This window comes from Argopecten irradians, chromosome 2 (genome assembly GCF_041381155.1).
Source record: "Argopecten irradians isolate NY chromosome 2, Ai_NY, whole genome shotgun sequence".
NCBI classification, from domain to species: Eukaryota; Metazoa; Mollusca; class Bivalvia; order Pectinida; family Pectinidae; genus Argopecten; species Argopecten irradians.
The window spans coordinates 22,319,483-22,347,203 of NC_091135.1; the positions used below are offsets into that span (position 1 = coordinate 22,319,483).

The following is a 27,721-nucleotide window of genomic DNA, read 5'->3' on the forward strand; positions in this document are numbered from 1 at the left end:
GCATGTAGCTGTCAAAGATGTGAAAATAAATTAGCTCATACATAGATATTTTACAAGTACAATATATGTGTTCAATTATTCGTGTAGTTTTTTGCAGAGATTTAATTAAATTATCTATGTCTCTGGGTTTTTTTTTTTTTTTGTAAACAATATTTGAGTTCTGGAGAGAGATGACATGAATGTCCAGCTGGAAGGAAAGAAACTTTTATGATGTATATGTATCGTACAATGTATATATGTAAACGTACATTCCATGTAGCTGCTATAGAATTACAACTAGGAAATTCTCTCAAACATTGATAATATTTAATTCTTCACATTCATGTAGGCCTATGCTGTGAGAATTAACACATCATATATATTTCCAGAAAACATATAGGCCTACATGTATGTTACTTTCCTTTTCTGTTGTTTCCTGTTCTTTTTTGTGCTCTGGAGAAAAAGATGATTGAGTTGAAGAAAAGTAATTAATTAAAAGAAATGTGTACCACAGTACTTTGTCTGTAGCCGAGGGGTTCTATACTGTTTTAATAGTCCAGTAATTAATAATTAAATTGAAAATTTCAAAATTAAGATGAATTTGTAAATTCCATTTTTGAATGAAGTGGTTCCCCTCCTTTGAGAGTACACAGTGTGTATACCCTTTTAGGTTTTTAGGAATAATACCTGAATAGGAACCTGAAATAACATGACAATCAATCAGGTATGTGTGTGTTGGGGGGTGGGGGTGGGGGGGCTAAAAGACAGAAGAATCATGAGGTTGGGAAGTTGTAACTTGAGTGGGGGGTTGAAATATAGAAGAAATAGCTACAGATAACTGGAAGTGGAAGGGTGCTTTATCATTGATCTGGTCATTGCATATTTGGGGTTTACATGGCTTTTTTTTTGGTTATTTAGTCTCATTGATTTTGGAGCAACTTTGAATCCATATTGTACTGTATATCTTTCTTTTTTCCGTGTGTAGCTATTTCTTCTGTATTTCACCCTCCGCCCAAGTCACAACTTCCCAATAGGTACCACTTTTTTGTTTAGAACTCAAATCAAAGACAGATGTACATAGTACTACATACTACATTTTAGTCTATGTGTTTGTCATCACTGTTACTACAGTATTAATACATAAATGGTCTATGTACAAGTTACACATAGACAATAAAATGTGAAATTTGGTTCAGACAAAAAGATTTTTAACATTTCAGATAACTTGCTAGTTTTATGGTTTTATTTATATGTTGAGTCTACTCTCTTGTAAAGTAGAATTTAGAAATCCTAAGACAATGTTATCTATATTGCTATATGTAAAAAAAATCCTTATATTTTAAAAGTAATTGAAAAGCTATCTCACAAGCCCTGACAAACAAATGGGCAGGCATATGGATGCAAGAATTATAATCACTGGATCTAGAGGACTAATATAAACAAATATTTCTACAAAGTTAAACAATGAAAAAGTATTGCATCATAATTTTATTTAATTATTACAGTTGAAAGGAACATTCAATAAATTAATACTGTTTAAATGTTCTGTTCATGATCTTCTAGATCCATATTGGAAAAGTTTACTTTCAAGAGCACTCAAATCAACATTCTTCAGTCTTCATATGATGCTAATTGTATGTATATGTATACATACACTTGTATACAGGTCCAAGGGATGAACTTTCTGTATTCATGTCACTATACATGCATGGTGCCTGAAAAAAAGAACCAGCAATTTTTTATATCTGTTGAATATGACAAAAATTGAAATGATCAATTTCAAATATATATAAATGAATAAATGTAGGTTCATCCTACAGGTTTTTTTATTTTAGAGAAAACATTTTTATAAGTTGTGAATGTGTCACTGATGCATTTGATAGAATCAAATATTGTTTCAAAAAAGATACAAAATTCATTATCTATTGTTCCAACAAAAATTCAGAATAATTATAAATGATACATGGCTGCAGTACATTTCAACTCTGTAAAGTTTGTCATATACACATGAACCAGGTACAGTTGTAATAAATATACAAACACTATTTATTATTATGACCAGAAATAATATTGTATGTGTCCTCCAAATATATCTAAAGAACAAGCTAAAACCTACATGTACATATGTATATGTGTATATCAGAACATATACAATACAATTTTACCAATTAACCTACAATGTAAATCCTATATACAATGTATGTGTATAACACTACCAGAACATGTACAGAACAAAAATTTACAAATTAAAAATCTATAAATATATACATCAGAACTGTATGAATTGACCGGTAGCATAATATTATAGATTAATTGAAACAAATCTTAGCTTGATAATGCACTAGCGGTTACATTCTAAGTGTACATGTATTACAACGGTACATTTTATAAATATACAGGGCATTCATTACCCCTAAAGAGGCCCCACGAAAGAACCGCTATTTACCCCAGGGTTACGTTTTACGCGATTGGGGAACAGGTATGAAACACGTGACCATATGTGACCACTCATTTATGAAAAAAATACTGCTAGGGACTATTTACATAATGATCAAAATACGAAGACTCACTCACTATCAGCTGAGCAGGGAGCACCGGGTAGTAGGCCTAGGTACGTACAGTAGCGGTCCGGAGCCGCGTGCTCGTTTGAACTGTTCTCTTCACTATAACAAGTTGTATTAACACTCTCCATGCGTCGTAATGTTTACCGAGTCATTTGTTGGGATTGTCGCTGCTCCATTGCCTTTCCTATCGCATTTTAGGTGAGTCAGTTGGTTGTTTTGGCGAAAACCTTTTGGTTCAAAACTACGGTAGCCATGTTTTGTTTACTACGGAGAGTGTTGGATGTTGCGCATGCGTTAAGGTTGAACTGCACTCTTAGCCGTCCGGGAGGACTTTTAGGATTCCCATAGATATTATTATTTTCTTCGCATGTACAGCGATTTTGACGGAAAGTTTTATTTTTCTAATTCATAAGAAATTATACCGGATATATTAATACCATTTTTACCGATTTTACAGTCACTTGCCCGACTATTCGCTTTAAGCATGTTAATCTGACACAAATGCTCTTGCCATTTCTTCTAGTATAAAAATTGTTATATCACGGTTATGATACTAGAATATATTTATGTAAGTATAAATGATTCTCTTGTGTAAACGATTAAGAAGACCTATTCAGACAATTTAGATTTTATCAGGCAATAAATTGGAATGTGTTGTCAATTAGGGTACTACCAAACACAAGGTATGAATTTTATATTCATTCCGTTCTACATTTCATTTCTGTTCTATTAAATACCGCAAAGGTGGTGTTCAAGCTAATGTTAAAAATCCCATAGAAACTGCCCACGGCCCAATTTTCTTGGAATTTTGCATATCGAACTTGCTACTAGGTGTCCCTTTATAATGACACTACTTAATCTTTTGTGATTTAAAAAGGCCTACGGGGCCTGAATTTTTCGTATTCATTTTCATTAAAACTATCTGCACAAACAAGCAAAAATAGGTAAGCCTTTGTTAACATTCTACATTTTTATTTAGAAATCATTTGCGGAGATCGTATACTTCATATTTGAGTTATTTCTTTTGGATTTTTAACGGGCAATTTTGTTTGCAATAATAATGTTTACGAAAAATCAACAGTTTTGTGGTAAAACGTGTAAATTATTTTCGAAATTAAAATCCTGAAAATCTTGACTTGACTTGAAATAGAGAGTTTAGGTAGCAACGGACTACATCTTTCTTGGTACACGCACCTCGCACAACATACACGCAACACACCGCATACATGGAAGGCCGTCCTAACATGACCATAGCTGTTAATAGGACGTTAATAAATAAAACAAGCAAAAATGTCCTGGTATACCTAGCTATACTTTTCCTGTTTATGATTCCAGAGTCCGATGCAAGTGATGATAATTGTACAGTAATAATTCTAGATGCTAAATAGCGTGGTAGCACCTTTGAAAATATCAGTTGCCATGGTAACAAAACGAAGGCCTCTGATTAGCTGAAATTTAAATAATTTCAGAATTAAGTGAAAATTGGTATATAGAGATGACAATGTATGCTGAATAACATAGTATCGCTTTCAAAAACATTGGATGCCATGGAAACAAAATGCAGGTCGCTGAATGGTTGAAATTTAGATTTTGTGCATATATAAGTGAAAATTGGCATGTAGGGGTTATGAAGTATGCTGAATATCACGGTATAACTTTCAAAAAGATCGGCCAGGGAAAAAAATGGAAGCTTCTGATTGGATGAAATTTAGATATTTTTAGATATAATTAAAATGAGTTCTGATGAATGCCAAATGAGATAGTAACAGTTTTAATTACTTTGCAGTTGTTATTGTGACGAAATAAAGATTGATCAAAATTAAGATTAAGATTGTAGCCTTCTGGCGCTGGTATTCTATTTAGATGAAACATATTTTATTTGAAAATCAAATATAACTCTGTTTCCCTATTTAGTCATTTTAATTCAATAGTTTTTTATCTATATAAGAGAGATGGATAACCTTAATTGGTATCTTTTGAGTTCGAGTTGATTACAAAAATATATTTCTTTCAAATAATTATTTGATTTCTAATATTAAAAAAGAGCACATATATTTGTTAGGCTTTTTGCACCAATGTTATAGTATATATGTTAGTTTTCAAAATTCTATCACTTAAAATTGTTTTATTATGTTATATATGATCATTTTTGAAATTTTAGTAACAGAAAATTTCCTGGCCACATTTTAGCCTAATAAATGTTATTTTCACGGATTTCATTTTTTTTAAATATCTGTTCTAAGAATATACCTATAGTATGGTTTTAAAGTGTTGACATAATCGATAACATGACAAATATTTCGAATAAACCCAATATCTTTAATGTTTATCGTGCCAAAAATTTGAAATGTTTTGCTTGATCAATTTATATTAAAACATAATTAGTAAATATCATTATAAATGGGTATAAACTAAAGAATGAAGTATTTTTTTATCAACAAAAATAATTTTAGAAAATAAAAATATGTTCAAAAGTTGGACATGCCCAAGTATTGTTAAAAAAACATCATTTTATGTACTTAATTCCTTTTAAAAGATACCAAATAGATAAAAAAAAACATATATAAAGTTCTTGAACACTGCAAAATTTGAAGAAAAAACTCGCAACGTGGGCGAATTTTGTAACTCAACCTTTGGTTATTTTGGATATGTGATTATATTTAAAACTCGCACCTCACACTTCACACACCACATATACGGGGGACCGTCTTTAAATGGCCCTGGTCGTTAAAATGATGTAAATATCATAAACCAAGTTAAACCAATTATTTGGCGTAAACATACATCATTAGTTATATAGTCAGTTACTGACCCCCTATAACAGGGAGTGGGACGACTGGTTCGCCCGTTGTCAGTATAATGTGACCGGGTGAGGTGTGTTGCTTGGTGTCTTCGGCGGCATGCTTCAGTGATATAGCACTATAAAAAGGGCAACAGTTCCACTATACAAGAAGACACAACACGAACATACCGCAGTCTCCCAAAACACGCACCTCGCACAACATACATGCATACATACACACATCGCATACATGGGAGGCCGTCCTTACATGACCATAGTTGTTAATAGGACGTTAATTAATCAAACAAACAAACAAACAAACAAAGACCCCCTATAAAGGCATAGAGGGTCAGTAAGATTTATAGGGGGCGAGGGCGTAGCCCGAGCCTCCTATACTTCTTACTGACCCTCTATGCCTTTATAGGGGGTCAGTAACTGACTATATAACGAATTTATCGCATCGAGGACCTTTTGATTGTTTCATTAATTCTTTGTTTCCTATTTCATAGTATTTGTTTGGTCAAGAATATGAAATCAAACTTAAATCATACTGGCGAATGATAACAAACAATCGACACTTTTAAAATAATTGGCCTACTTCAGTAGGCTATACATTTATTTATTCATTTATTAATTTCAAGAATTTTCAAATACACTGTATAAGGAACCTGCAGAATAATACTGAATAATTCATAAATCAACAATAAGTTCGACATTCCTATGTACACAGTAGGCCTACCTCAATACTACACCAGACCGTCTGTATATTGAAAGCATCACAAACAAGAGTGACACAAACACCCATCTAACATTTTAAGCACAATCTCCTTGATCATCTGTGCATTCTTGCTGAGATAACCACTGAAAAGTAATGCCGATAAATTGGTTGTAGAGTGAGGATTGATCTGTGGGTCCGAACACCTCCATTTGTTTATAATCACAGTCTAGAAAACGCTTGAATTGCTTACGTTTGACTTTCGCCGCGTCATCAACTTTCAAACTGGCGTAGGGGAAGCAACTCGTATTTAGAAAATTCATTTCTTTTAATTTGAAGTATTAGAACGATTAAATTTATTTTTACACAAAAATTAACAAGTAATATATAGTTTTACGGTAATGAAGTGGTATATTTAGTTGAAGAGAATGTGTTTAAATTTTGAAGCGAGGGCGACAGCCGCCATATTGCACCATAATAAAATTTACTGACCCCTATAAAGTGTTAGGGGGTCACCACGTGACGGCTCTCCGCCAATCATTTGGGGACATTTCCGTCCGAGGTGCGATAATTAAGGTTAATGTATGTTCTGTCAACTGGAAAAAACGTTACATGGGCAATTATTCCGTTCTTCTGTGAAAGCACGTATATAGATACTCTAATTTCTTCTTTTGAAGGGTCGTCTTCATATCGATATTGCTTGAAATCTAATCACCGTGGCTTTTTATTGTTACGAATAAATCGTGATATTTTTATTACAATTACAAGAAAACTCAAAATTTCAATGCATCAAAATGTAATCTTCCTATTTCGATACAAAAATGCCAAAACCTCCAACGTAAAATATCCCAGTTTATGATATGCGTGTAATTGAGTATGGAAAATCATACCTTGAAATGTTATTTACCACTGTATTTGAATACCGTATTATTAATGGTTAAATTCAGAGCGGGTCTTTAAATTTATCTTTAGAGGGACGTAAATTTGTTTTCTATTTAGAAATAATTTTATCCATGGACTAATTTGCATTGCCCGCACAGGGATGCCTTCAAGATTGAATGGTTACACAATTTACACAAAAGGAAAACATCAACCCTTATATTATTATGTATATGTAATAAACATGAATATTCCACGGAGTTTATCATTTATCATAAAAACAGTATATTATTGGAATTGATCAATCAATATAAGTAAAACCATAAATTGAATCTAATCAATATTATTCCTAACCAGTTTCACCGTTTAGAAACATTCTTCTGTCTGACTCTACAAATATGAATATTCCTTCGTTTAAAGTTAATTTGGAATGATGCAATCACTCCTTATTACCTTGAATATGTATGTAGTTAATGCGTATGCAGGACTAATCTATGCAAAAACCAGGAGTTGAATTTACAAAGGTAATAGTGATCACTCATGCAGTATAAATCCTATGTTGCACAATATCTAAAGCTATTTCTCATACATATAGCTAAGTCTATTGACGTTAATGTCATGAAAGCAATACATCTTTAACATGTCTTGTTTTAAAATTCCTTCCCTTACTACAGTATAGTGTCAACAGTTTTCACGCACTATTAGCATAACAGTGATCATAGGACATACTTCACTGTTCGAATATAAGTCGATCTCATGCCTTCAGAAGGAGCAGCAATCTGTTACCACACTAATCCTCTTTAACCTATATAGATATTGCTCATTTCAATATTGTTACATTACAAATTCTGAATTTTACGGTTGTCTGTAAAATAATCTCTTTTTTCATTTTTTTCAGAAAGAAAGAAAAAGAAAACTCTAAATTCACATTTGAATTTGCATTCAACGGTTTATGATTACGTTGATTGTGTAGAATTACGAGTCGAATATAAACATGACGATTAAGATTATGAGTATAAAATTTCGGAATAAATATGGACATCTGTGACGAAAATGGTTATGTAGTTATATAATGGAAACCCAGTGCATTTATAAAGTTAAAATAGAACGCTTGTTTCAACGTATGGCATCATTTGTTGATAATCACTGATCCCCTAGCATTTGGATTTAATCCATATATATTTTTCAATTGATTTCTTCGTATGTGCGGGGCCCTAACTCCTACCATGTGTGTATTTGATGTTATACTGAAAAGTGGGTGAATTTCGTAGATGATTTAATTCGCTATATTCGTGAGTTCTACACACCAACAAAATATTTAGAGTCACTCAATTGATGTCTATAATTTTCGCCATACTAGTTTGTTAAATATTCCAGCCTCCAGAAGTTAGTTATACAACAATAATTTTGTCCGTCTTTGATATCAGAATGGATCTATCCGTCTTGTTCGTTTCCCATTCTGTCAACCATACATGCAATCAAAAAAGGAATTATTACAATATAGTATTATCAATACTTTCCCAATATGATCGGAATCATTCAAATGTCAAGGCGAAAGACAAATAAATATTACAAAATATTAGTTAAAAATATCTTCTAGTAAACTAAATTATTATTTTAACTCTCATTTCAGTTATATCCCTGCCTGCTTTTAAATGTATTTGTTAAGATACTGTGAATATTTATTAACATGTTAAGAAACAATTGTAACAATCATTCCATTAATATTTTCAACTTGTAAAACTTTCCGAAGCGCTGTTTTGTCATGGTCATCAATGCAATACCACTTGTCTTTTCTAGTTGTGGATTTGAAGTATTGTACTGTTATCCATTTAGTTACCAGGAGAGGGCTTATATAGGCAGTGTCTGTTGCCTATTTTTGTATTAGACCATCTTACAATAAAATATTCTGAAATGAGACACTCGTGTAAGGCAATATATTACCTTCAAACTTCAAATGTATTTACTTTCGAGATATCCATTAACCAATCAATATAACACCTCACTATAGTTTTCGTAATTTTACCTGTTCCTCCCGATGGGTAACTTATGGTATTTTTCCTGGTGATTTAATGATGCAAACAAACAATATCTTTTAATTATTTATTTGTATTAAATGTAAGTGTTATAGTCGTAAAGTAAAATAAAACAAATGATAAGATCGTTAATTTCATTTAATATATTAAAATTACACAGAATTATTGCTTGACTCGAGTGTCTTGATGTGGGAGGAAACCGGAGTGCCCGGAGAAAACCCACGTGGTCGGACAGGTGACCCTCTATACCTGGCGTTTGAACTTCCGACCACCCATTAATGATTTATGTTGCAGTCGTATGTAATTTTTGTGACCTGTAAGTCAACCTGAAAAACAACCAAATACACGCTTATGATATTTTCATTACCGAAAACTCATACATTAACAAGTGAAATTAGAAAGAAACAAGTATTACAATAGTTTGTAGTTGGAAACACATTTTCTTTACACACAATTATATTATGTTTGATATGCTACCTTCTTTCTTCATCTTTTCATTATAAAGCCTTGTATATACCAGTTTTATTAATGTCACATTTAGAAAGGGCATTTTTGTAATGACAATTTGACGTTATATTGCATGAATTGATAATAGATTTCAATAGAAAAGAGGTTGACGATAGTCGGGAACTATTTTGGTTATTTAAAAGCTTCAGTTTAACTTACTGATATTGCAATATCACTCCGACATTACTGGTTGGATCCGGTTAATCATCTCCACGTAGCGGGAACAGGACAACTGAAGAAAAGCATGATGTATCACATTATTAAAAACGTCCTAAAATTATTATCATATGACAGAATGCTGTTCCCCAGGTTGACTATAAATTGGGATGTATGTCGCATTAGTATTGGCCTCCCCGGGAACTATTGAACGCGGGCGATATTACACTTGACGTTATTCTGACGCCATCGTTATGTTGTGCTAATACACCACTGGTCGTCAAAATTACCATCCGCCTGGTATATACATGGAGAGGAACAGAAGTTTCTTCTTTCTCTAGCTCAGTATGTTTGTTTAAATGGTCTCGTTAATTCAACAATTGATTTATAGTTGTCGAATATGAACATACATGAAAATTTAACTGCTTCTTTTAAAAAAAGTATATAGCTGACATAATAAACCGTACATTATATATTTGTTAAAGGTTGAGATATACAAGAACCATGACGGCCTTGTTAAGAAGTTACTATTAACCATGGGGGATGGGAAAATAGCGCATGTCCTTTCCATAAGGTCTAATACAAAATGAGGGGAAATAAATATATCTAGAAGACATATCTTTTGAAATATTAGTGAGACAAAAATAAACATTTACTTTTTTTCTTTTTTTCTGATTTTTTTTTCTCTTATTTACTGGAGGCTCAGTTAAGTGATTAAATATTATAATGCACATCGACTTTCGACAATGTGGCCATTCTTTAAGGTTCATCATGATTTTGTTTCCAATATGGATAATCAATTCGTAAAATAACCTTTGTGTAAACGGGAGAAATATGGTGAAATTTTATTGAATATATTGCTATTACTAATGTGAACACCACTATAAACCTAAATCGTTTATTAAAATCTGTTTGGCAGCGTCAAAGTGAAGTGGACTTACCATTGCGGCATTACGGCTACTGTGGTGCGATTGTTGTTGTTCTATAAACACCGAGGAACTGTATAAAACTGTAGACAACTATAAAAGAGAAGTAAAGATGTACACCTTTATCATCTGATAAACAGTAGTTTGTTTCTATTCTATCATATCTGTGTATTACGGGTGTAATACTGGCTGGTCTCTCATTCCTACGTGTGTAATACTGACTGGTCTCTCATTCCTACGTGTGTAATACTGACTGGTCTCTCATTCCTACGTGTGTAATTCTGACTGGTCTCTCATACCTACGGATGTAATACTGGCTGTTCTCTCATACCTACGGGTGTAGTACTGGCTGGTCTCTCATACCTACGGTTGTTCTCTCATACCTACGGGTGTAGTACTGGCTGGTCTCTCATACCTACGGGTGTAGTACTGGCTGGTCTCTCATACCTACGGGTGTAGTACTGGCTGGTTTCTCATACCTACGGGTGTAGTACTGGCTGGTCTCTCATACCTACGGGTGTAGTACTTGCTGGTCTCTCATACAAGCTGTTCTCATGTTACACACTAATGACGCCTGAGGCTGTATTACATGGTTACCCATGCAATACAGCCTCGTGACGTCCCAGCGTCATCAAAATTACTATTTTCTCGGTGAAAGTTTTAACTAGGATGGTTTTACTATAAAAGATGCATACATAGGAAAATTGACTCGCAGTCGTGGTTTTCTTCAAAGTTATTTCAAAACGGCGGGATATTATAGTTGTAAAAGCGTCGAGGTATGAGAGAACATGCCAATTCATGGAATTTCAATCCCCCGCTTTCATGACCTATTGTAGGTAAACATTATTGAGGTAAGGTTTAACCTTGTTTGAAACATGAAAAAATAAACTTATTCGGAACTAAGATGTGTAAAATAATGTCCGCTGAAAGTGACTTTTAAACTTGACTGAGCTCGTAAGGCATTTAACTTCAATACTAACTTTTAAGAAAATCGGTTTACATTTGTTACAATTATTGCGCAGGGAATAACAGAAAATGACGTTTCTAGTACATCAAAGGGCCATAAATCCACTACATATTGTCGGCCAAAAGTGGCAATCGAACTTGGCCAAGCCCTTAAGGCATTTGACCTGTTACCAAGTTTGATGAAAATCGGTTATTATTTAGTAGAGTTATTGCAGGGAAATGGCAGAAAATGATTTTTTTATTTAATCAAAGGGCCATAACATTTGTTACAGTTATTGGAAACGTGTGACAGACAGACGGACAAACCCAAATTAATATTCCCCGTTTCGGAGAAAGCGGGGGATAGATATACTCTTTCATATGTGGATTTGAAGGATAGGGAGATTCTACCCTCGGCAAGCCTCGGGTTTCACAACATTGTTTGAACCTCCGGAAGCATATCACTATCCTTCATATCCATATATGAAATAACCCTATAATATGGTACATATATGTTTTTGCCATATCATTGTTTAAGTTTAAATACAAAAATATCAGTAAACCCGGATGTTGGTGTTATAAACTTGTATCTCCATAATAAAACACACTATGCAAATCAATCCTTCAATATTTCATGAATCGTTGTGAATAAAGTATCATTGTATATTGAAATATATGTAATCTTGCTTGAACCAGACAAGTAAATCCTGGTTCAAACCGACTGCTGTTTGATTCGTAAAATGCCTTGTTTCAAACACTACTATTGAATAACATAAAATGGCTCATGGAACATTTAGCAGAGTTTATATTAACATACATTGTTTTATATCCGTGACTTAATATCAACCACGAAAGCAGCAGCAAACTAAACAACGAATACCAGGTATGTTATGTCATACAGTAGATCAATATATAATTAGTTTATCATTCGAGAATATATTGTGATAGAAAGTATAAAAAATTGTATCATTAAAAAATTTGGAGTATATGTGACGATTTTGATTTATTTCATTTAATTTATTTATTTACACCACTCGCAATTTTTTTATTCTGCGTTCACATACCTTTAATTTCTTTAGTTGTATGTCGTTCTTCGTGGGAAACATGTATCTCTCGGCTTTACAGTTTCTCTAACAGAGCACCTTGTAAAACACAATATCTTTAAGAAAACTTTTTATTTAACAAATCTTCATTCAAATAACACACAACACAACTACTTTAAAAGAAGGTTTAACATATATACAACTTGTATATCAAAGAATAATCAATATATGATACAACAAATACATATTTATCATACGTAAACTTACCCCTCCTGGTTTGTATCTGTGCTGTTCCGCAAAATCGTTGTTTCGGTGCTGGTTGTTGATACTCCTTTATAGATACTTACCTCTTCGCTGTAAAATAATTATTAAAAGTCGACATATTCAACAACTATGTAGTAATAAAGCGCGAATTAACAACTTACCTTACTTGTCCCTATCCGCGTCACAATTGTTTACATCTTGTATTATTTATGCGCTGGAAAAAATATGCATATATTTATCTTACAAACAATTAAATGTTTCAACGGCATATATATGTGCAACGTTGGTTGGTTGTTGTTCTATTTACGTCCTATTTACAGACAGGGTCGAATTAGGACTTCCTTCTGTGTATGCAGTGCGTTACGTGTCTGAGATGTGTATGTTTTTAGGGAGACTGCGGTATATTCGTGTTATGTCTTTTATATAGTGTCGTATAAGGACTGCCTTCTGTATATACGGCGTGTTGCGTGTCTGCGGTGTGTTTGAGTTTTAGTAGGCAGCGGTACATTCGTGTCTTTTTTATAGTGGAACTGTTGGCCTTATGTAAACTGTTATGTATTTGTGAATATATGGATGTCCATACTTACCATTACCTACCATTCCATCCCCTTTATATTTCTGTGATGTTACACCCAGGTTTTGGAAGGGTCACGCTGGTAGAAACTCCTAGTATGTTATACTTACCAATTTGCTAAACCGATTAAAGAAACCAAACAACATAAAGTAACCTATTTCAAATAGCGATCAACACAAATATTTCCATTCTTCAAGTTGGGATTTTGTATGCTTTCTCAGTCCCATTTAGAAAATTGAACTGAAATTAGATATATCTCTTGCATATACGATAAACATATTTCAGATAAATTGTCCTCGAATGGTCTTCTTCTGTTGGTTGCATCAAACAAGTCTTTCTACAATTAACATGCACAACAAAACATAGTTGGATACTATTTGCTGTAACGAACGTTTCTGTAAACAAATCACCAATATTAAACATCTTAGTATCGAATGATAAAAGGATGATTGCAGCATGCAGATATGCTTATAACAGCATTTATTTATAAACCCCCAAAGGACCGAAAAGTACCTCGCATTATTGAATTTTCGATATTTTTGTTTTTGATTGCTTCAAAATGCTGAATCTCTCCTTTTTAGTACAATGTTGCCAAAAATGACAAATTGATTTAAGAAAATACTTACCGCCAATTCACACCAATTTCTTCAAAATAATCTGCAGAAAAAGAAATTTAGACAGGATGATGACTTACTTGTAAGTTCCGATGTTGGAGTGGATACCGTAGTACTTGTTACAGTTGTTCCAGTGGTCAGCGTAGAGGATGGTGCAGTAGAGGGAGATGTTACTGTAAAATAAAATCATGACGTGGATTTGTTATGGAATTATGAAGATAAAAACATCAATACGATAAATTTAAGATAGATGTTTCCGTCATAACGACAAGCAAAGATTGGCTTGAAATCAAAGACAAGAAAGTTTCTGTTTTCGAAATTATTGTTTCGAATGCGAACACAGTTGAAAATGTATTTACCTTTTTTCTTTTATTTTACTTGTTTTGCGTATTTTATAGATTATTTTCGATATATCTATCGATCTTCTAACGCTATTTAATTATTTTCAAATAATTTTAAATATTGGCAACGTCAGGGTACCTGTTATGGCACAGTATTCTATTTTGATGACTTCGAGTTCGCTTTGAGAATACCCAGGCGTTGAATATAGAACGACTTTTAACCTTTGACCGGATGTACTCTTCAAATCCACGTCCACTGGCACGTAATCGACATCCGAGCCTTCAACCTACAACATTTTTTTCGAATTAACATCAATTACACACGTATATTTTATGAAATCTTATAACAGTGAAGTAATATTAAAACCTTGAAGATAAACTTTGCCTTATAAATAAATCCAAACATTGTTTTTTACAGAACACTGCATTTCAATAGCATATATTTCTTTGATGAGTGAGAATGCCGCATTTAATATAGGAGTGAATAAATGGAACTCTTTAAGACATTAAGATTGTACCCAAGCAGAGATTTTCTTTTTGTTCAGTAAGGAGACAATGTTTACTTTTTTCTATAATTCAAGTGTTATAAGTGTAATTGTATATCACAGGGACCTGGCACGAAAATTTTTAACCAATAGTATACATATATATCATATATATATTATAGTATCAAGGATATGAACTCGGCGGTCGAGAAAAACGGATCTATTTTTTCAAAACCGTGATTATTTTAATAAATGGGTTCTATACATCATTGACGGATATCTTACCTTAAAGAGAAATAATTTATCTTTCTACAAAGTACAGGTCATGACACCTCCAAAGGAGGTTGTGGATGAACACAGTTATGGGTACTGTTTACCGCCACAAGCGTATATTTTGTGATTTGGCTTGGTTTTTGAGGTACCCATTAGAGCCAAGACGACATTTCGACCGGACAGGGAAATGTCCACCTAGCATATTTTTCGTAAATTTCCCGATTCATCAAGCCACAACTTCGTCAATACTTAGCCAATTTTGTTCATCAAGCATTCAATGGAAAGATAAATTATTTCTCTTTAAGGTAAGATATTCGTCAATGTTGTATAGAACCCATTTATTAAGATAATCACGGTTTTAAAAAAATAGGTCCGTTTTTCTCGACCGCCGAGTTCATACCCTTGATACTATAATATATATATATATATATATATATGTATACTGTTAGTTTAAAAAAATCGTGCCAGGTCCCTGTGTTGTATACTGATAAATAATAAATTGAATTTATCAAAATAAAACTATAGCATATGCATATTTATAATCATGAAAAAAAACAGGTAAGGTAACATCCGCTATTTTCCTTGCCATAGTTAATATAAGGTCAATAAAAAGACAAAAGACCAACACAGTTTTGTTTGCATTTTTCTGGTTTCTGACTATCAGCGTGTCAGTAGAATCCATAAAACCATTAAAGTGTACTTTTATCGATATCTGTCTGAAGAACACATCGTAAAGAGGAGGAGGAGGAGGCATCAACGACGTCACTTACTTGAACTTCAATAATCGGTGTCTCAAAGTTCATATCATCCAACACAGAAAATCCAATAGTTAGCACATCTTTTACTCTTGCGGTGAATTGCATGAATGTTGTTTCGTCTGGATTACCGATTATTTCATAGATAACTGTTGCGTTCACATTGGCACTTGGTGTAAATTTTAAGTTGCTAACTACTCCATCTACTGAGTCAACCGCCACAGCTTCCGGGTTATAATCGGAGACATAATCGATGACACATTCTGAAAAGATGGCAGATTTTAATACGAAATATTATATGTAACCATGGAACTAACTGAAATGATGTAGAAAAGGTTTTCCGGCTGTCGACGTGCTTAGCAACACAAGGTTTAGCCTTTTAGCGATAAATTTATATAATTTGATGTTGAAATAATACAACGAAAATTAAAATTATGGATAGAAAGAACAAGTCTATCATGTTTTAGTGTTAAACTGATACAATTTGATGTTGTTATAATACAACGAAAATAAAAATTATGGATAGAAAGAACAAGTCTATCATGTTTTAGTGTTAAACTGATACAATTTGATGTTGAAATAATACAACGAAAATAAAAATTATGGATAGAAAGTACAAAAAAATAATTTTTATAAAAAACGCTTATCATATTTCAAAAAAGGTAATCAACAGAATATATTATTTCTTGGTACCTGTTGTAGTTGATGTTGTAGGCGGTGTAGAAGTCGTTGTTGACGGTGTAATTGTCGTAGAGGTTGTTGTTGATGTAGTAGTTGGTGTTGTTGTTGATGTAGTACTTGGTGTTGTTGTTGGTGGTGTAGTGGTTGGTGTTGTTGTTGGTGTAGTAGTTGGTGTAGTTGGTGTGTGTAGTTGGTGTTGTTGTTGGTGGTGTAGTAGTTGGTGTTGTTGTTGGTGGTGTAGTGGTTGGTGTTGTTGTTGGTGTAGTAGTTGGTGTTGTAGTTGTTTGTTGTTGTTGGTGGTGTAGTGGTTGTGTGTTGTTGTGGTGGTGTAGTGGTTGGTGTTGTTGTTGGTGTAGTAGTTGGTGTTGTTGGTGTTGTAGTTGGTGTTGTTGTTGATGTAGTAGTTGGTGTTGTTGTTGGTGGTGTAGTGGTTGGTGTTGTTGTTGGTGGTGTGGTAGTTGTTGTTGTCGTTGTTGTTGTCGATGTTGGTGGTGTCGTTGTCGATGTTGGTGTAGGTGTAGTTGTTGTCGATGTTGTTGTCGTTGGTGTAGTTGATGGTGGTGTAGTTGTTGTTGTTGTTGTTGGCGTTGGCGTTGGCGTTGTTGGCGTTGACGTTGGTGGTGTAGTTGTTGTTGGCGTTGTTTTTTCCGTAGTTGAACCTTGATAAGTAAAACAGAAAACAATAAACGTTCATACATAATGTTTTGTTCTAATCTGGTAAAAACAACAACTTCAGCTATTGAAACGCATAATTCTTTTCCACACTCACGCATTGATAGATAACTTTTGAAATCGTTAAAATGGTGTGGTCGTGTTTGGCTCAAAATACGTCAAAAAATTTTAAACCTGAACTTGAGTTATTAAGTGTTGTTGACTTTCAAATATCGAGTACGTTCTTGATATAATAGGTATGAAGATTGTGGATCATATGTAATGCATTCAAAATGATAACCATCCATAGTAATCATAACTTATATAAATGTGAGTTTTGTCAATTTTTGCCATATTTTTATCATCCAGAAATCATACAACGTATCATTGAGCAAGCTTTATGTTTCTCATAAAAATGTGTCCACATATTTGTAGGAAGCAAAAAGTTTTAAGTATAAGTTAAAATTTTCTTTTATGTTTATCTTGAATGGCTATAATGGCAACAAAACCAGTAAAGTTAGAAAACTTCTATTGCAAATGAATCTGGCATGTCTTAAATACAATAAGCAAATTTCCTAAATTTAAGTTGTAAAAAAAATGGAGACCAAAAAGACCCAAGCCATACATGTCACTTTGTTTTTGGAATAAATAATACAGCAATCTAGTAAATTAAAAATATCAGGTCTGGTGAAATGCTCAGCCTAAAATGAATACTCTAATTCATTTTATTCTTATCTTAAGCTATTCTGATATACGATAAAATAGCCGCAACGCTAACGAATGGTAATGCTTATCTAATGAAACAGGATCAGACGAGTTAATGTTTCTTCAGTAACAAAAGTTACTACACACTATAACCATCATTGAATTATCATTCTACTTCAGAATAAAAATACGTAAAATAAATAATTGTATCGCAAAATAAGTCTACGACACTATTCTTCATATCGAATTAGGTACTGATTGCGCAGACATTATTCATTAGTAAACTTGATTATTGTTCAAATAGTAAATCATGTTTATGCTCTGCTGACGGTGGAGCATCTTTTTTTAAACAAAAGAATAAATAACAAATTTCATTTGACGAAATTTACGTACGAGATACGAGGCATATATTGGTGTTATTTGTTCGGTTGTATCAACAAAAGGAAACAGAATTAATTATTATCGATTTCTTTTTAATTCTTGGATATTACCTGTTGTTGTTGACGGTGGTGTCGTTGTTGTTGTTTCTGTTGGTGTTGTGGACGACGTCGATGAGGAAACTGAATAAGTTTAAAAAAAGAGAGATATATCTACGACATTCTTTGTTTTGTCTTTCGATGAAGAAACTTCAAACGTAAACAAAGATTGCATGAACTAGTTACTTATTTTATTTAAGGGTCATCAATTAAAGCCATATCACTTGAATGGAAATGCATTTTATGGAGTTATACTTATCTTTGGGGTTTTGCATATAAAGGTGTAAACTGTAGTCCTTATCTGTATTAACATATTAGCTTTTTATCGATATTGATTTACTGTGCATGACATAGTTATACCTGTTGTCGTTTGAGTTGCTGTTGACGATGGAAATGTAGTCGATGTCGATATGGCAACTAAAAAACTTTTTTATGCAGATAACTTTATTTTTCTTTAATTCGTAAATTAAGACCATCATGACCAATAATCCTGATTTTAGCCATAGCATATGTGGTGTTCCTTTAAATCAATTAGTATATTTATGGTTGAGATACCACATACCTTGTCCTTCAACATGCGAAAAGGGTTCTTAATTAGTATACTGGTAATGAAAAGCAAGCCAACATTAAATTATACTCAGGAGTGCTGTTATCCGCTTGTGTTGAAACGTAGAACCATTTTCTTTATCTTTACTACAGATTTTCGTAATTTGCCATAGGAAATAAAGAACAAAGCATATATCAAGGTACCTCTGTTGGCACAGTAATCTATGTTGATGACTTGGAGTTCGCTTTTAGAATATCCTGTCGTTGGATATAGGACGACCTTTAACCTTGAACCTGTTGCACTCTTTAAATCCACGTCTACAAGCACGTAATCTAAATCCGAGTCTTCAACCTAAATCATTTTTCAATATATAAATTATATTTGTTCATTTGGTGAGCAAACATGATTAATAAACAAAAACAAACGTTTGAAGACAAACTGTTGCTTGTAGCTTAACAATCTAGAAATATATATAATTCCGTTCACATATAGAGACTGACAGACGCCTTGATTATAGTGAATAAATTGAACTCTTCAGATATCAAGATTGCATCAGGCTGTGATTTTATTTTTGTTCAGTTCGTAGACAAGATATTTACCGCAAATCTGCAAGATGTCAAGTGAAAAAATATAAACATTATGAAACATGAAGGCATTATTGGAACTCGAGATTCAATCAAATGTCATTATAGGGTATGGACTTTACACTTTGCTTACTTAACGGAACAAGGGGAGTAACTCTGCATACTGAACTATGATTACGTTACTTATTACAAACTCCGCTGGAAATCATCAGAAATTACAAGGACACTTAATAAAATATTCTGAAGCAAATGAAGGTTATGATAAGACACCTAATATTGGTATATGTTCTTCCCTTAATTAATATAGAAACAACGTGTTATCCCCTAGGTAAACTGGGGATATATCCACGCTTATAACTCACTTATTTGGTACCAATTAACGGAATCTAAAAATGCACAAATGCGTGTATACAAAATATGCGTAAAAGTATATTGCCAATCTCTGCAACCAAATTCCCATGCCATTGTGTTTACCATTGTTTATAGGTACTACCAACCTTTCTTTGGCAGGATTTTATTTTACAAAAGCATACACATCGAGTCCTTTTTTTTATCTTGGCATGCATATGGCGGCAGTAAATCACGGAAATATGTCATATATGAAAGCATTGCAAGTACACTTAAAAAGTGATATATGGATAACCCTAATAAAAACAAGTGTACAAATTAATACAAATCATGTCACAATTCAAGTATTTTGAGTAACAGCTATGTCAATGCAGGGCATACCAGCGCTCTTGTGTGTTCTCGGGTTCTGTCAATAACTACTTTAAATTCATTATACCATTAGTGTTACCTCAATTTCACTGACTGGTGTCTCGGTGTCGTCGTCCGCTAATACAGAGAATCGAACACTCTTTACATGTTTTACTCTTGCGACGAATTTCAGGAATGTTGTATCGCCTGTCGTATCGGTTATTTCGTAGATAACCGCCGAGTTCATATTGGCATTGCTTGCTATAAATCTAAGTCTGTTAGTAATTCCATCAACTGGGCTAATGTCCAAAATGTCCATGTTATAATCGGAGACAGTATTGTTTTGACATTCTGAAAAAAAATGGTGAATTCAAATATTATTTAAATCATTTCTGAAATATATATGTAAATATACATGTATAACCAAATTACAACAAAGTAACTAAATACCATGGTGTTAAAAAATGTGTAAAAAAAAGTTCTTTTGACTGCCGAATTGCTTATCAAAATGCGTTTCAACTTTGACTGATCATTGCAAACAATATATTATTGAAATAATGTAAAGAGAAGAGGAATAGGTTCGATAAAGATACCCAAGAGCGTATAAATCTAATATAATTGTCCATTATTGATTTATTTAAATTAAAATTTGATACCTGTTGTTGGTGTCGTTGTTGGCGGTGGGTGTCGTTATGGTTACTGTTGGTGTTGTTGTTGTTGACAATGACGAAGTCGACGAGGAAACTGAACAGGTTAAACAAATGTATATATTTGACATTCTTTGTCTTGTCTTTCACTATTGATTCCAATGCATTATCAAATAAAAAACAATAACTTACAGAAATATTAACAACAATGACTCGTTTTTCCAAGATTGTCAAGAATATTTAAAAATTTGAAATGTAAATTCGTGTTTTTAAATATTTTTACTGTTAACATTTACGTGTAATAATCAATTTCAAAAGCTTCGTGAAATGATAAAGCCAGTTTCCATAAAGATTTGTTAGTACTGAAGATATATTGCAACGCATACAGCTGTTAGTCATGCGATTCATATTACAAAAAATGCGTTGATATCAAACTTAATAGTGATGGTGTAAGTAGAAAGTAGCTTCATTGGATCTATTGTAACTTTTATAACTCGTCGATACCTGTTGTTGTAGATGTCGTTGGTGGTAGTGTAGTTGTTGTTGTTGTTGGCGTTGGCGTTGTTGATTCCGATGATGTAGGTGTAGAACCTTGATAAGTAAAACAGTTTTATACACAAACATACGTACGCGTGTCACTTCTTTGTCCTATACTGGTTAGGTAAATACCTACTGACATTACACAATGTACAATACAAATTCTACACTATTGTTTACTTAAATATATCAGCATCTCAGCATCTAAAAACACTTCTTTTTTCCGCACATTCCATTTGTTGTATCAATTTGAGAGTCATTAAAACGTCAAATCTAATTTTGTTTAATAATGTCTGATTTAATGAAATTTTAATGATGGTCCACCACCGACAGAGCATAAACGATACCTGTCATTAACGGTAGTTGGTGTTTAATCTTGTGTGTATATGTCTCATTAACACAAAAAAAATAACATAAAATAATTTTATTTTTGCTTTTTGTGCATGCGCAATCAGTACTTGATTACATATAGGACACAGTGTCAGGGTTTTTTTTTTTTTTTTTTTTTTTTTTTTGGATGAAAATAATATTTTTTTAATATTTTTATCTTGAAGTTAAATTAGAAGCTCAAAGTTTTCAATGGTGGTAAAATGTTAAGTAAGTAACATCTGCAACTGAAGAAAAATACTAAATCGTCTGCTCCTATTTCGATAAAGGAAAACACCATGTGTCAGCGGTGGAGCATCTTTAAGATCAAACTCAAATTTGAAATTTGAAATGAAAGTTTGAAATAAACCAATGAATGGGCATTAATGAACAAATACTACGAATCTATGGTTACAGTATTAGGTTAGTTAAAACATGAGAACATGAACATTTCAAAACAATCATTTGCTGTTTTGTCCAAGGCCCTACATAAATCTTAAATTACAGTGACAACACAACGTATAAACACGATGTACATGAAATTGTTAAGTATGACCTCAACGAAACGTAAGTTACCTCACATTATCTAATGTTCTGTACTCAGCTATAACTGTATAATACCTGTTGTCGAGGAACTTTTTGACGTTGATGACGGTGGTGTAGTTGTGGTAGTTGTAGTTGTCGTTGTTGGTGATGTTGATGACAACGAAGTTGTGGATGACGTAGTTGGTGTACCTTACAAAATACCAAAATGAATATCATTATGCGTTTTGTATGTAAGTGACATTACAGGTAAAAAGAACAATGAATACAAGTTGTAGCTCTGAAACTATAGACATGAATATTTACTGTCTTTTGAGATGCCATAATGTATGAGATGAATGAATAAAAGACAGTGCGGACATGTGTTTTTAAAAATAACAGATAAAAACTCAATGTTGATTTATTTTGATCCGTGAATAGGGATCTGGTTACCTTGGTAACCCATTATTCTTAAACATGTAAAATGATATCTGGTTACCCTGGTAACCCATTATACTAACCCGGTGAATGGAGATTTGGTTACCCTAGTAGCCCATTATAATAACCCTGCGAATGGGGATCTGGTTACCCTGGCAACCCATTATACTCAAAATGTGAATAATGATCTGTATATCCGGGATACACATTTCAAAATCTTTAGATAGCAAATTGCACAATAATCATTCAATAATCTCAATTTTTGGTGGAATTATTTTGGTCAAGTGTTTAATCGGTAACGATAAATAAGTCCGTCAGTCAGTCATACAACAGTTTTCTTCGCAAGTCGACACATTTCAGGCAATTATCTCAACTCATCAAATACGAATACATAATATAATTGCTTTTGCCTTTGTAAATAAGATAAAGTTTTAAGTATATGTATTTGATATCTTCTTGGCATGCGAAAAGAGAGAGCCCTCCTGTGTGGTGACACTACTGTTAACTCCAAATATTTGCACTTCCTACCAAAGTACGGATGCTTATATATGCCACAAATTATATACATTTTGTATATATATGTATAATTGTAATCTGACAAAATCTGTTAGCTCTACTCTAAAGAATCACCTGTTTTCCGTGGAACTTGAGATACTAGGTGGACTGGTAGTGGATGACGGGGGTAGGTGGTGTTGTTGTTGTGGTAGTGGTCGTCGTACTAGTCGATGATGATGATGATGTTTCGGAAGTAGTTGTGAGAGCTTCCAATACAGAAATATAAATCTTAGTAACGTGTTATCATCAGTATAAATAATATCTACAAATGTTATTCATAGTACGAAATGATTTTAAACTTCATTTATCATTTCCTGCACCAAAACCTTAATCTAGTACTTTCGGTACTTTGGGAATATATAATCAAAATCAAGAGCCTTCTTTCAAAGAAACAAAAACCTTACAATAATATTTGTAAGTTGTTATCGATTTCAACATCTATCTTTTTTTTTCCTATTATGAATTGATGTCAAACTTTATTTAAATAATAGTTTCTTTCAATCTTGTTCGTAATAATTAATATTAGTTATATAGTAGATTTACTGACCCCCTTTAAAGGCATAGAGGGTCAGTAAGATATATAGGGGGCGAGAGCGATAAATATGATACCGTCATGTTTCATTTCCATTCTCGAATCTCTTATTAAATGAATAAAATGTTTACCTGGTGAGTAGCAAAATTGTAAGTAAAAGGAACTCAAACTGCATTGTCTGATAGTCCAGAAGGCTTTAGCTCTACTTCCAAAGAATTTCCGTCAGTGTTGCCTAAAAAGCACTTCTACTTGCCCATCATTGCTAACGTCCATCTGTTAAGCATAAAATGGTCTCATTTCTCATCCATTGAATGCTAAATATATAACATTTATGTAAAATCAACAAAATCAATGCGCTGGACATATTCACGGGAGTTTAACGTTAAATATATATATGGGATCCAATGGAAATAGGCTTACAACTTATCAATTCTTTGTGTGAATCATTATTTCTGATATTATAGTGTTTACATGCCTTCAGTACAAACAAACAACTTACGTCAAACGAGTCCAGTGTATCACTGTTTTTATCAAGGACCGACACTTTGATGTGACTAACACCAGTCACGGTACCAACAAAAGATATGAATGTTACATCGGTATCTATTTTTTTGAATTCATAGTATATGATTGGTGTAAAGAGGGAAAACGATTCGTTAGAGTGCATGCGTCTCTCCGTCGTTTGTGGTCTTGTGTTATATCGTACTGAGGAGGTCGAGTTTAGTACAACTTTAAGACACTCTGCAAAGGCAACAACGTGAAATCATTAAGACATATAGGTAAAAACCGTATTTTGCGCTTATTGTCGTTTACCAGGAAAACAAATGTCGTATTTGTCTTTTACTTTGACGTACTTTAAACGTATATATGTTAACGGTAATACTATTTTAGATAGCGCTTTTCGCGTCGTCTTTGAAGCGCTAATTCATGTACAACGCTTATTTCTGTGAAAGAGTATTGCCGGTATTGAATCGCCGAATTCCGTTAATTGATGGTCAGCGCTAATAAATCATACGCTCAAGTTGTTTCGCATATTTCGCACAAATTTGACTGCTTAAAATAAGTACGTTAAAGAGTTATGGACTTCATTATCAAATGATAAAATACTTATCCATTAAATTGTGTTAAATTTCTGGTCTTTTGTACATCACAAATCCATGTGTTTGAGTGATACTCGTCAAACATTTTCCAACGCAATCGTAGTTTGATTCATGATAATGCGCCTAATACAAGGTTATCTTACAACTGCTTCCGTTTAAAAACGTTTTTGCATTCTTAATACCAATGAAACATTATGTGTACCTGCCCGCGTAGTTGTACTAATTGTGGACTCTGTTTGGGAACTCGTCGTTGTTTGATGGCGGGCTTGTCGTTGTTTGGATGGGACTTGTTGTTTCACTCGATACTGACGGCGGTGTCGTTGTTGTTGTTGTCGTTGTCGTCGTCGTTGTAGATGTAGGTGAAGTTACTGTACTGGAGGATGGGCGTGCTCGCTGTCATAAAAATAACAATTATAGGTATTTAAGATGTAATGATAGTGTAGCAAGCACGGATATTAACTTTTCGTATACTACAGTATATTTCACTCGCTTTGAATTAACATTTTTAACAATGGAAACATTGAGTGTTTTATAAAATACCAGGATATAAAAGAAAAAATCGATTTCTTCTATTCACTATTTTAATCCATTTAAAGAAAGTATATTTAGGGCATTTTAAAATTATCGATCCATTTGTTTCTCCCCTTAAAGTGGTAGTCCATACACAATACAACACTTACAATGATATATGTTAATTGATACCAGAAACAGCCTTTCACAATTGTATTCTTATAGTATATTAATGTTAAAGTTAATCAATTAATAGAATATATATTTATACAGAACCTTAGTGATATCATTTTATATTGAGGGAATTTACGTTAGTTGCTCATGAAGGAATGTTTCCTGGTATTACAATTATCTGCTTTGCAGAAACAGTTTCTTCAAACTATGTTTGTAATAACTATTAGTTGTTCAGATATATGTCATGTTATAAACACTTCAAAACATAATCAAACATATGTTTCATTTCCATTCTCGTTTCCCTTGTTCAATAATAAAATGCTTACCTGGCGAGTAGCAAAATTGTAAGTAGAGGAACTCAAACTGAATTGCCTGATATCCAGAAGGCAATAGCTCTACTTCCAAAGAATTTCCGTCAGTGTTGCCTAAAAGCACTTCTACTTGCCCATCATTGCTAACGTCCATCTGTTAAGCATAAAACGGTCTCATTTCTCACCCATTGATGCTAAATATATAACATATATGTAAAATCAGCAAAATCAATGCAATGACATATTCACGGGAGTTTAAAGTTAAAATATATATGGGATCAATGGAAATAGGCTTACAACTTAACAATTCTTTGTGTAAATCATTATTTCTGATATTATAGTGTTTACATGCCTTCAGTGCAACAAACAACTTACATCAAACGAGTCCAGTGTATCACTGTTTTTATCAAGGACCGACACTTTGATGTGACTAGCACCAGTCACGGTACCAACAAAAGATATGAATGTACATCGGTATCTATGTTTTTAAATTCATAGTATATGATTGGTGTTAAGAGGGAAAACGATTCGTTGAGTGCATGCGTCTCTCCGTCGTTTGTGGTCTGTGTTAAATCGTCTGAGGAGGATTTCGAGTTTTAGTACAAACTTTAAGACACTCTGCAAAGGCAACAACGTGAAATCATTAAGACATATAGGTAAAAACCGTATTTGCGCTTATTTGTCGTTTACCAGGAAACAAATGTACGTATTTGTCTTTTACTTTGACGTTATTTAAACGTATATATGTTAACGTAATACTATTTTAGCGCTTGTTTTTCGCGTCGTCTTTGAAGCGCATAATATCCAAAATTTATTTCATGTACAACCGCTTAATAATTATTAGCTGTGAAAGCTTCATAATTTAAAACATTGTATAAATATATACTTCACTTAAATCACTCAGGAAAAAAATGTGAAATAATCACCCCGAGCCAAAGGTCCGTATGCCATTGAATTGAATTCCACTGGAGCGGTATAATACCATATAGGCAAAATCAACGATTTGTGTGAGAGTTTATTTGAAAAATATCAAACTGATATGCATGTTAATTACGTTTAGAAGAGCAGTTGACCATAAGACGGCACCCTGACGTGCTCAACGTTATGCCAGTAAGAGTTCGATCCTAACCCCCGTAGATTCCTATCAATGTTTGTTTGTTTGATTAATTAACGTCCTATTAACAGCTATGGTCATGTAAGGACGGCCTCCCACGCATGCGGTGTGCTGCGTGTATGTTGTGCGAGTTGCGTGTTTTGGGAGACTACGATATATTCATGTTGTGTCTTCTTGTATAGTGGAACTGTTTGCCCTTTTTATAGTGCTATATCACTGGAGCATGCCGCCGAAGACACCATGCAACAAATCAATAACAATTATGGATCTTTGATGAGGTCGATGTAATGTAATATAACCCTGATAGAATAAATAATAACTGAGGGCGAAGCTTTTTTTAATTCTACTTGGGTGGTATAACACCACATGAACCAAAATAAATATCCTGACTTTTTAAATCAGTTATGTAGTTTCTTTGGCAAATGTCAAAACATTATCTAATGTGCATTTTAGTTACAAGCAAATGTTAAGCCATAGGAAGCCATTCTGAAGAACTCAACGTTTACGTAAGGAAGATCACAAATGAATATTAACTCTAAAAATGGAAACATCAAGTCAATATGCTATATACCAAACGTCACGTAGCTATACATGTAATAGTTCAACATCGGAGCATATCTAATACATATATCCGAGAGTTAAACTAATTATAATACATGTACATTTATCCAATGTTAATGATCAAGTTAAAGCATTTTAACCATTTCCTTGTCCTGATTTTATACCTAACTGACGAC

The 27,721-nt window shown here is 33.3% G+C and overlaps 1 protein-coding gene and 3 long non-coding RNA genes across 5 annotated transcripts; all 4 read right to left on the reverse strand.

Moving 5' to 3' along the window:
- Positions 1–1,452: 1,452 nt before the first annotated feature.
- LOC138314822 (uncharacterized) lies at positions 1,453–3,028 on the reverse strand. Its single transcript, XR_011207422.1, has 2 exons — positions 2,550–3,028; positions 1,453–1,694 (listed from the first exon to the last, which is right to left on the reverse strand). It is a non-coding gene; the product is annotated as an uncharacterized lncRNA (long non-coding RNA).
- Positions 3,029–9,075: 6,047 nt separating this feature from the next.
- Positions 9,076–12,793, reverse strand: LOC138314825 (uncharacterized). The gene is made up of 4 exons (XR_011207423.1): positions 12,554–12,793; positions 10,560–10,637; positions 9,622–9,694; positions 9,076–9,281 (listed from the first exon to the last, which is right to left on the reverse strand). It is a non-coding gene; the product is annotated as an uncharacterized lncRNA (long non-coding RNA).
- Positions 12,794–16,005: 3,212 nt separating this feature from the next.
- Positions 16,006–22,479, reverse strand: LOC138314824 (uncharacterized). 2 transcript variants are annotated; one of them, XM_069255390.1, is made up of 10 exons: positions 22,350–22,479; positions 21,330–21,416; positions 20,835–20,922; positions 20,279–20,529; positions 19,102–19,249; positions 18,712–18,768; positions 18,367–18,435; positions 16,921–17,178; positions 16,532–16,805; positions 16,006–16,101 (listed from the first exon to the last, which is right to left on the reverse strand). In XM_069255390.1, the coding sequence occupies exons 4-10, from the start codon at positions 20,495–20,497 to the stop codon at positions 16,071–16,073; spliced, it is 1,056 nt and encodes a 351-aa protein (XP_069111491.1). In that variant the 5' UTR covers positions 20,498–20,529; positions 20,835–20,922; positions 21,330–21,416; positions 22,350–22,479; the 3' UTR covers positions 16,006–16,070. The 2 variants fall into 2 exon arrangements, with proteins under 2 accessions (XP_069111491.1, XP_069111492.1); XM_069255391.1 differs by lacking the exon at positions 18,712–18,768.
- Positions 22,480–23,324: 845 nt separating this feature from the next.
- On the reverse strand, positions 23,325–24,454 carry LOC138314826 (uncharacterized). Its single transcript, XR_011207424.1, has 3 exons — positions 24,275–24,454; positions 23,907–24,048; positions 23,325–23,449 (listed from the first exon to the last, which is right to left on the reverse strand). It is a non-coding gene; the product is annotated as an uncharacterized lncRNA (long non-coding RNA).
- Between the last annotated feature and the right edge of the window lie 3,267 nt (positions 24,455–27,721).

Coding starts and splice junctions, on each gene's coding strand:
- LOC138314824 (XM_069255390.1), bottom strand. CDS start 20,497: ATGGACATTTTGGACATTAGCCCAGTTGATGGAATTACTAACAGACTT. Junction 18,769..19,101: donor AGATTACTGTGCCAACAGAG/GTACCTTGATAT, acceptor AAAGTTTTTTAG/TTGCCATATCGACATCGACT. Junction 16,102..16,531: donor TACAACATCAACTACAACAG/GTACCAAGAAAT, acceptor CCATCTTTTCAG/AATGTGTCATCGATTATGTC.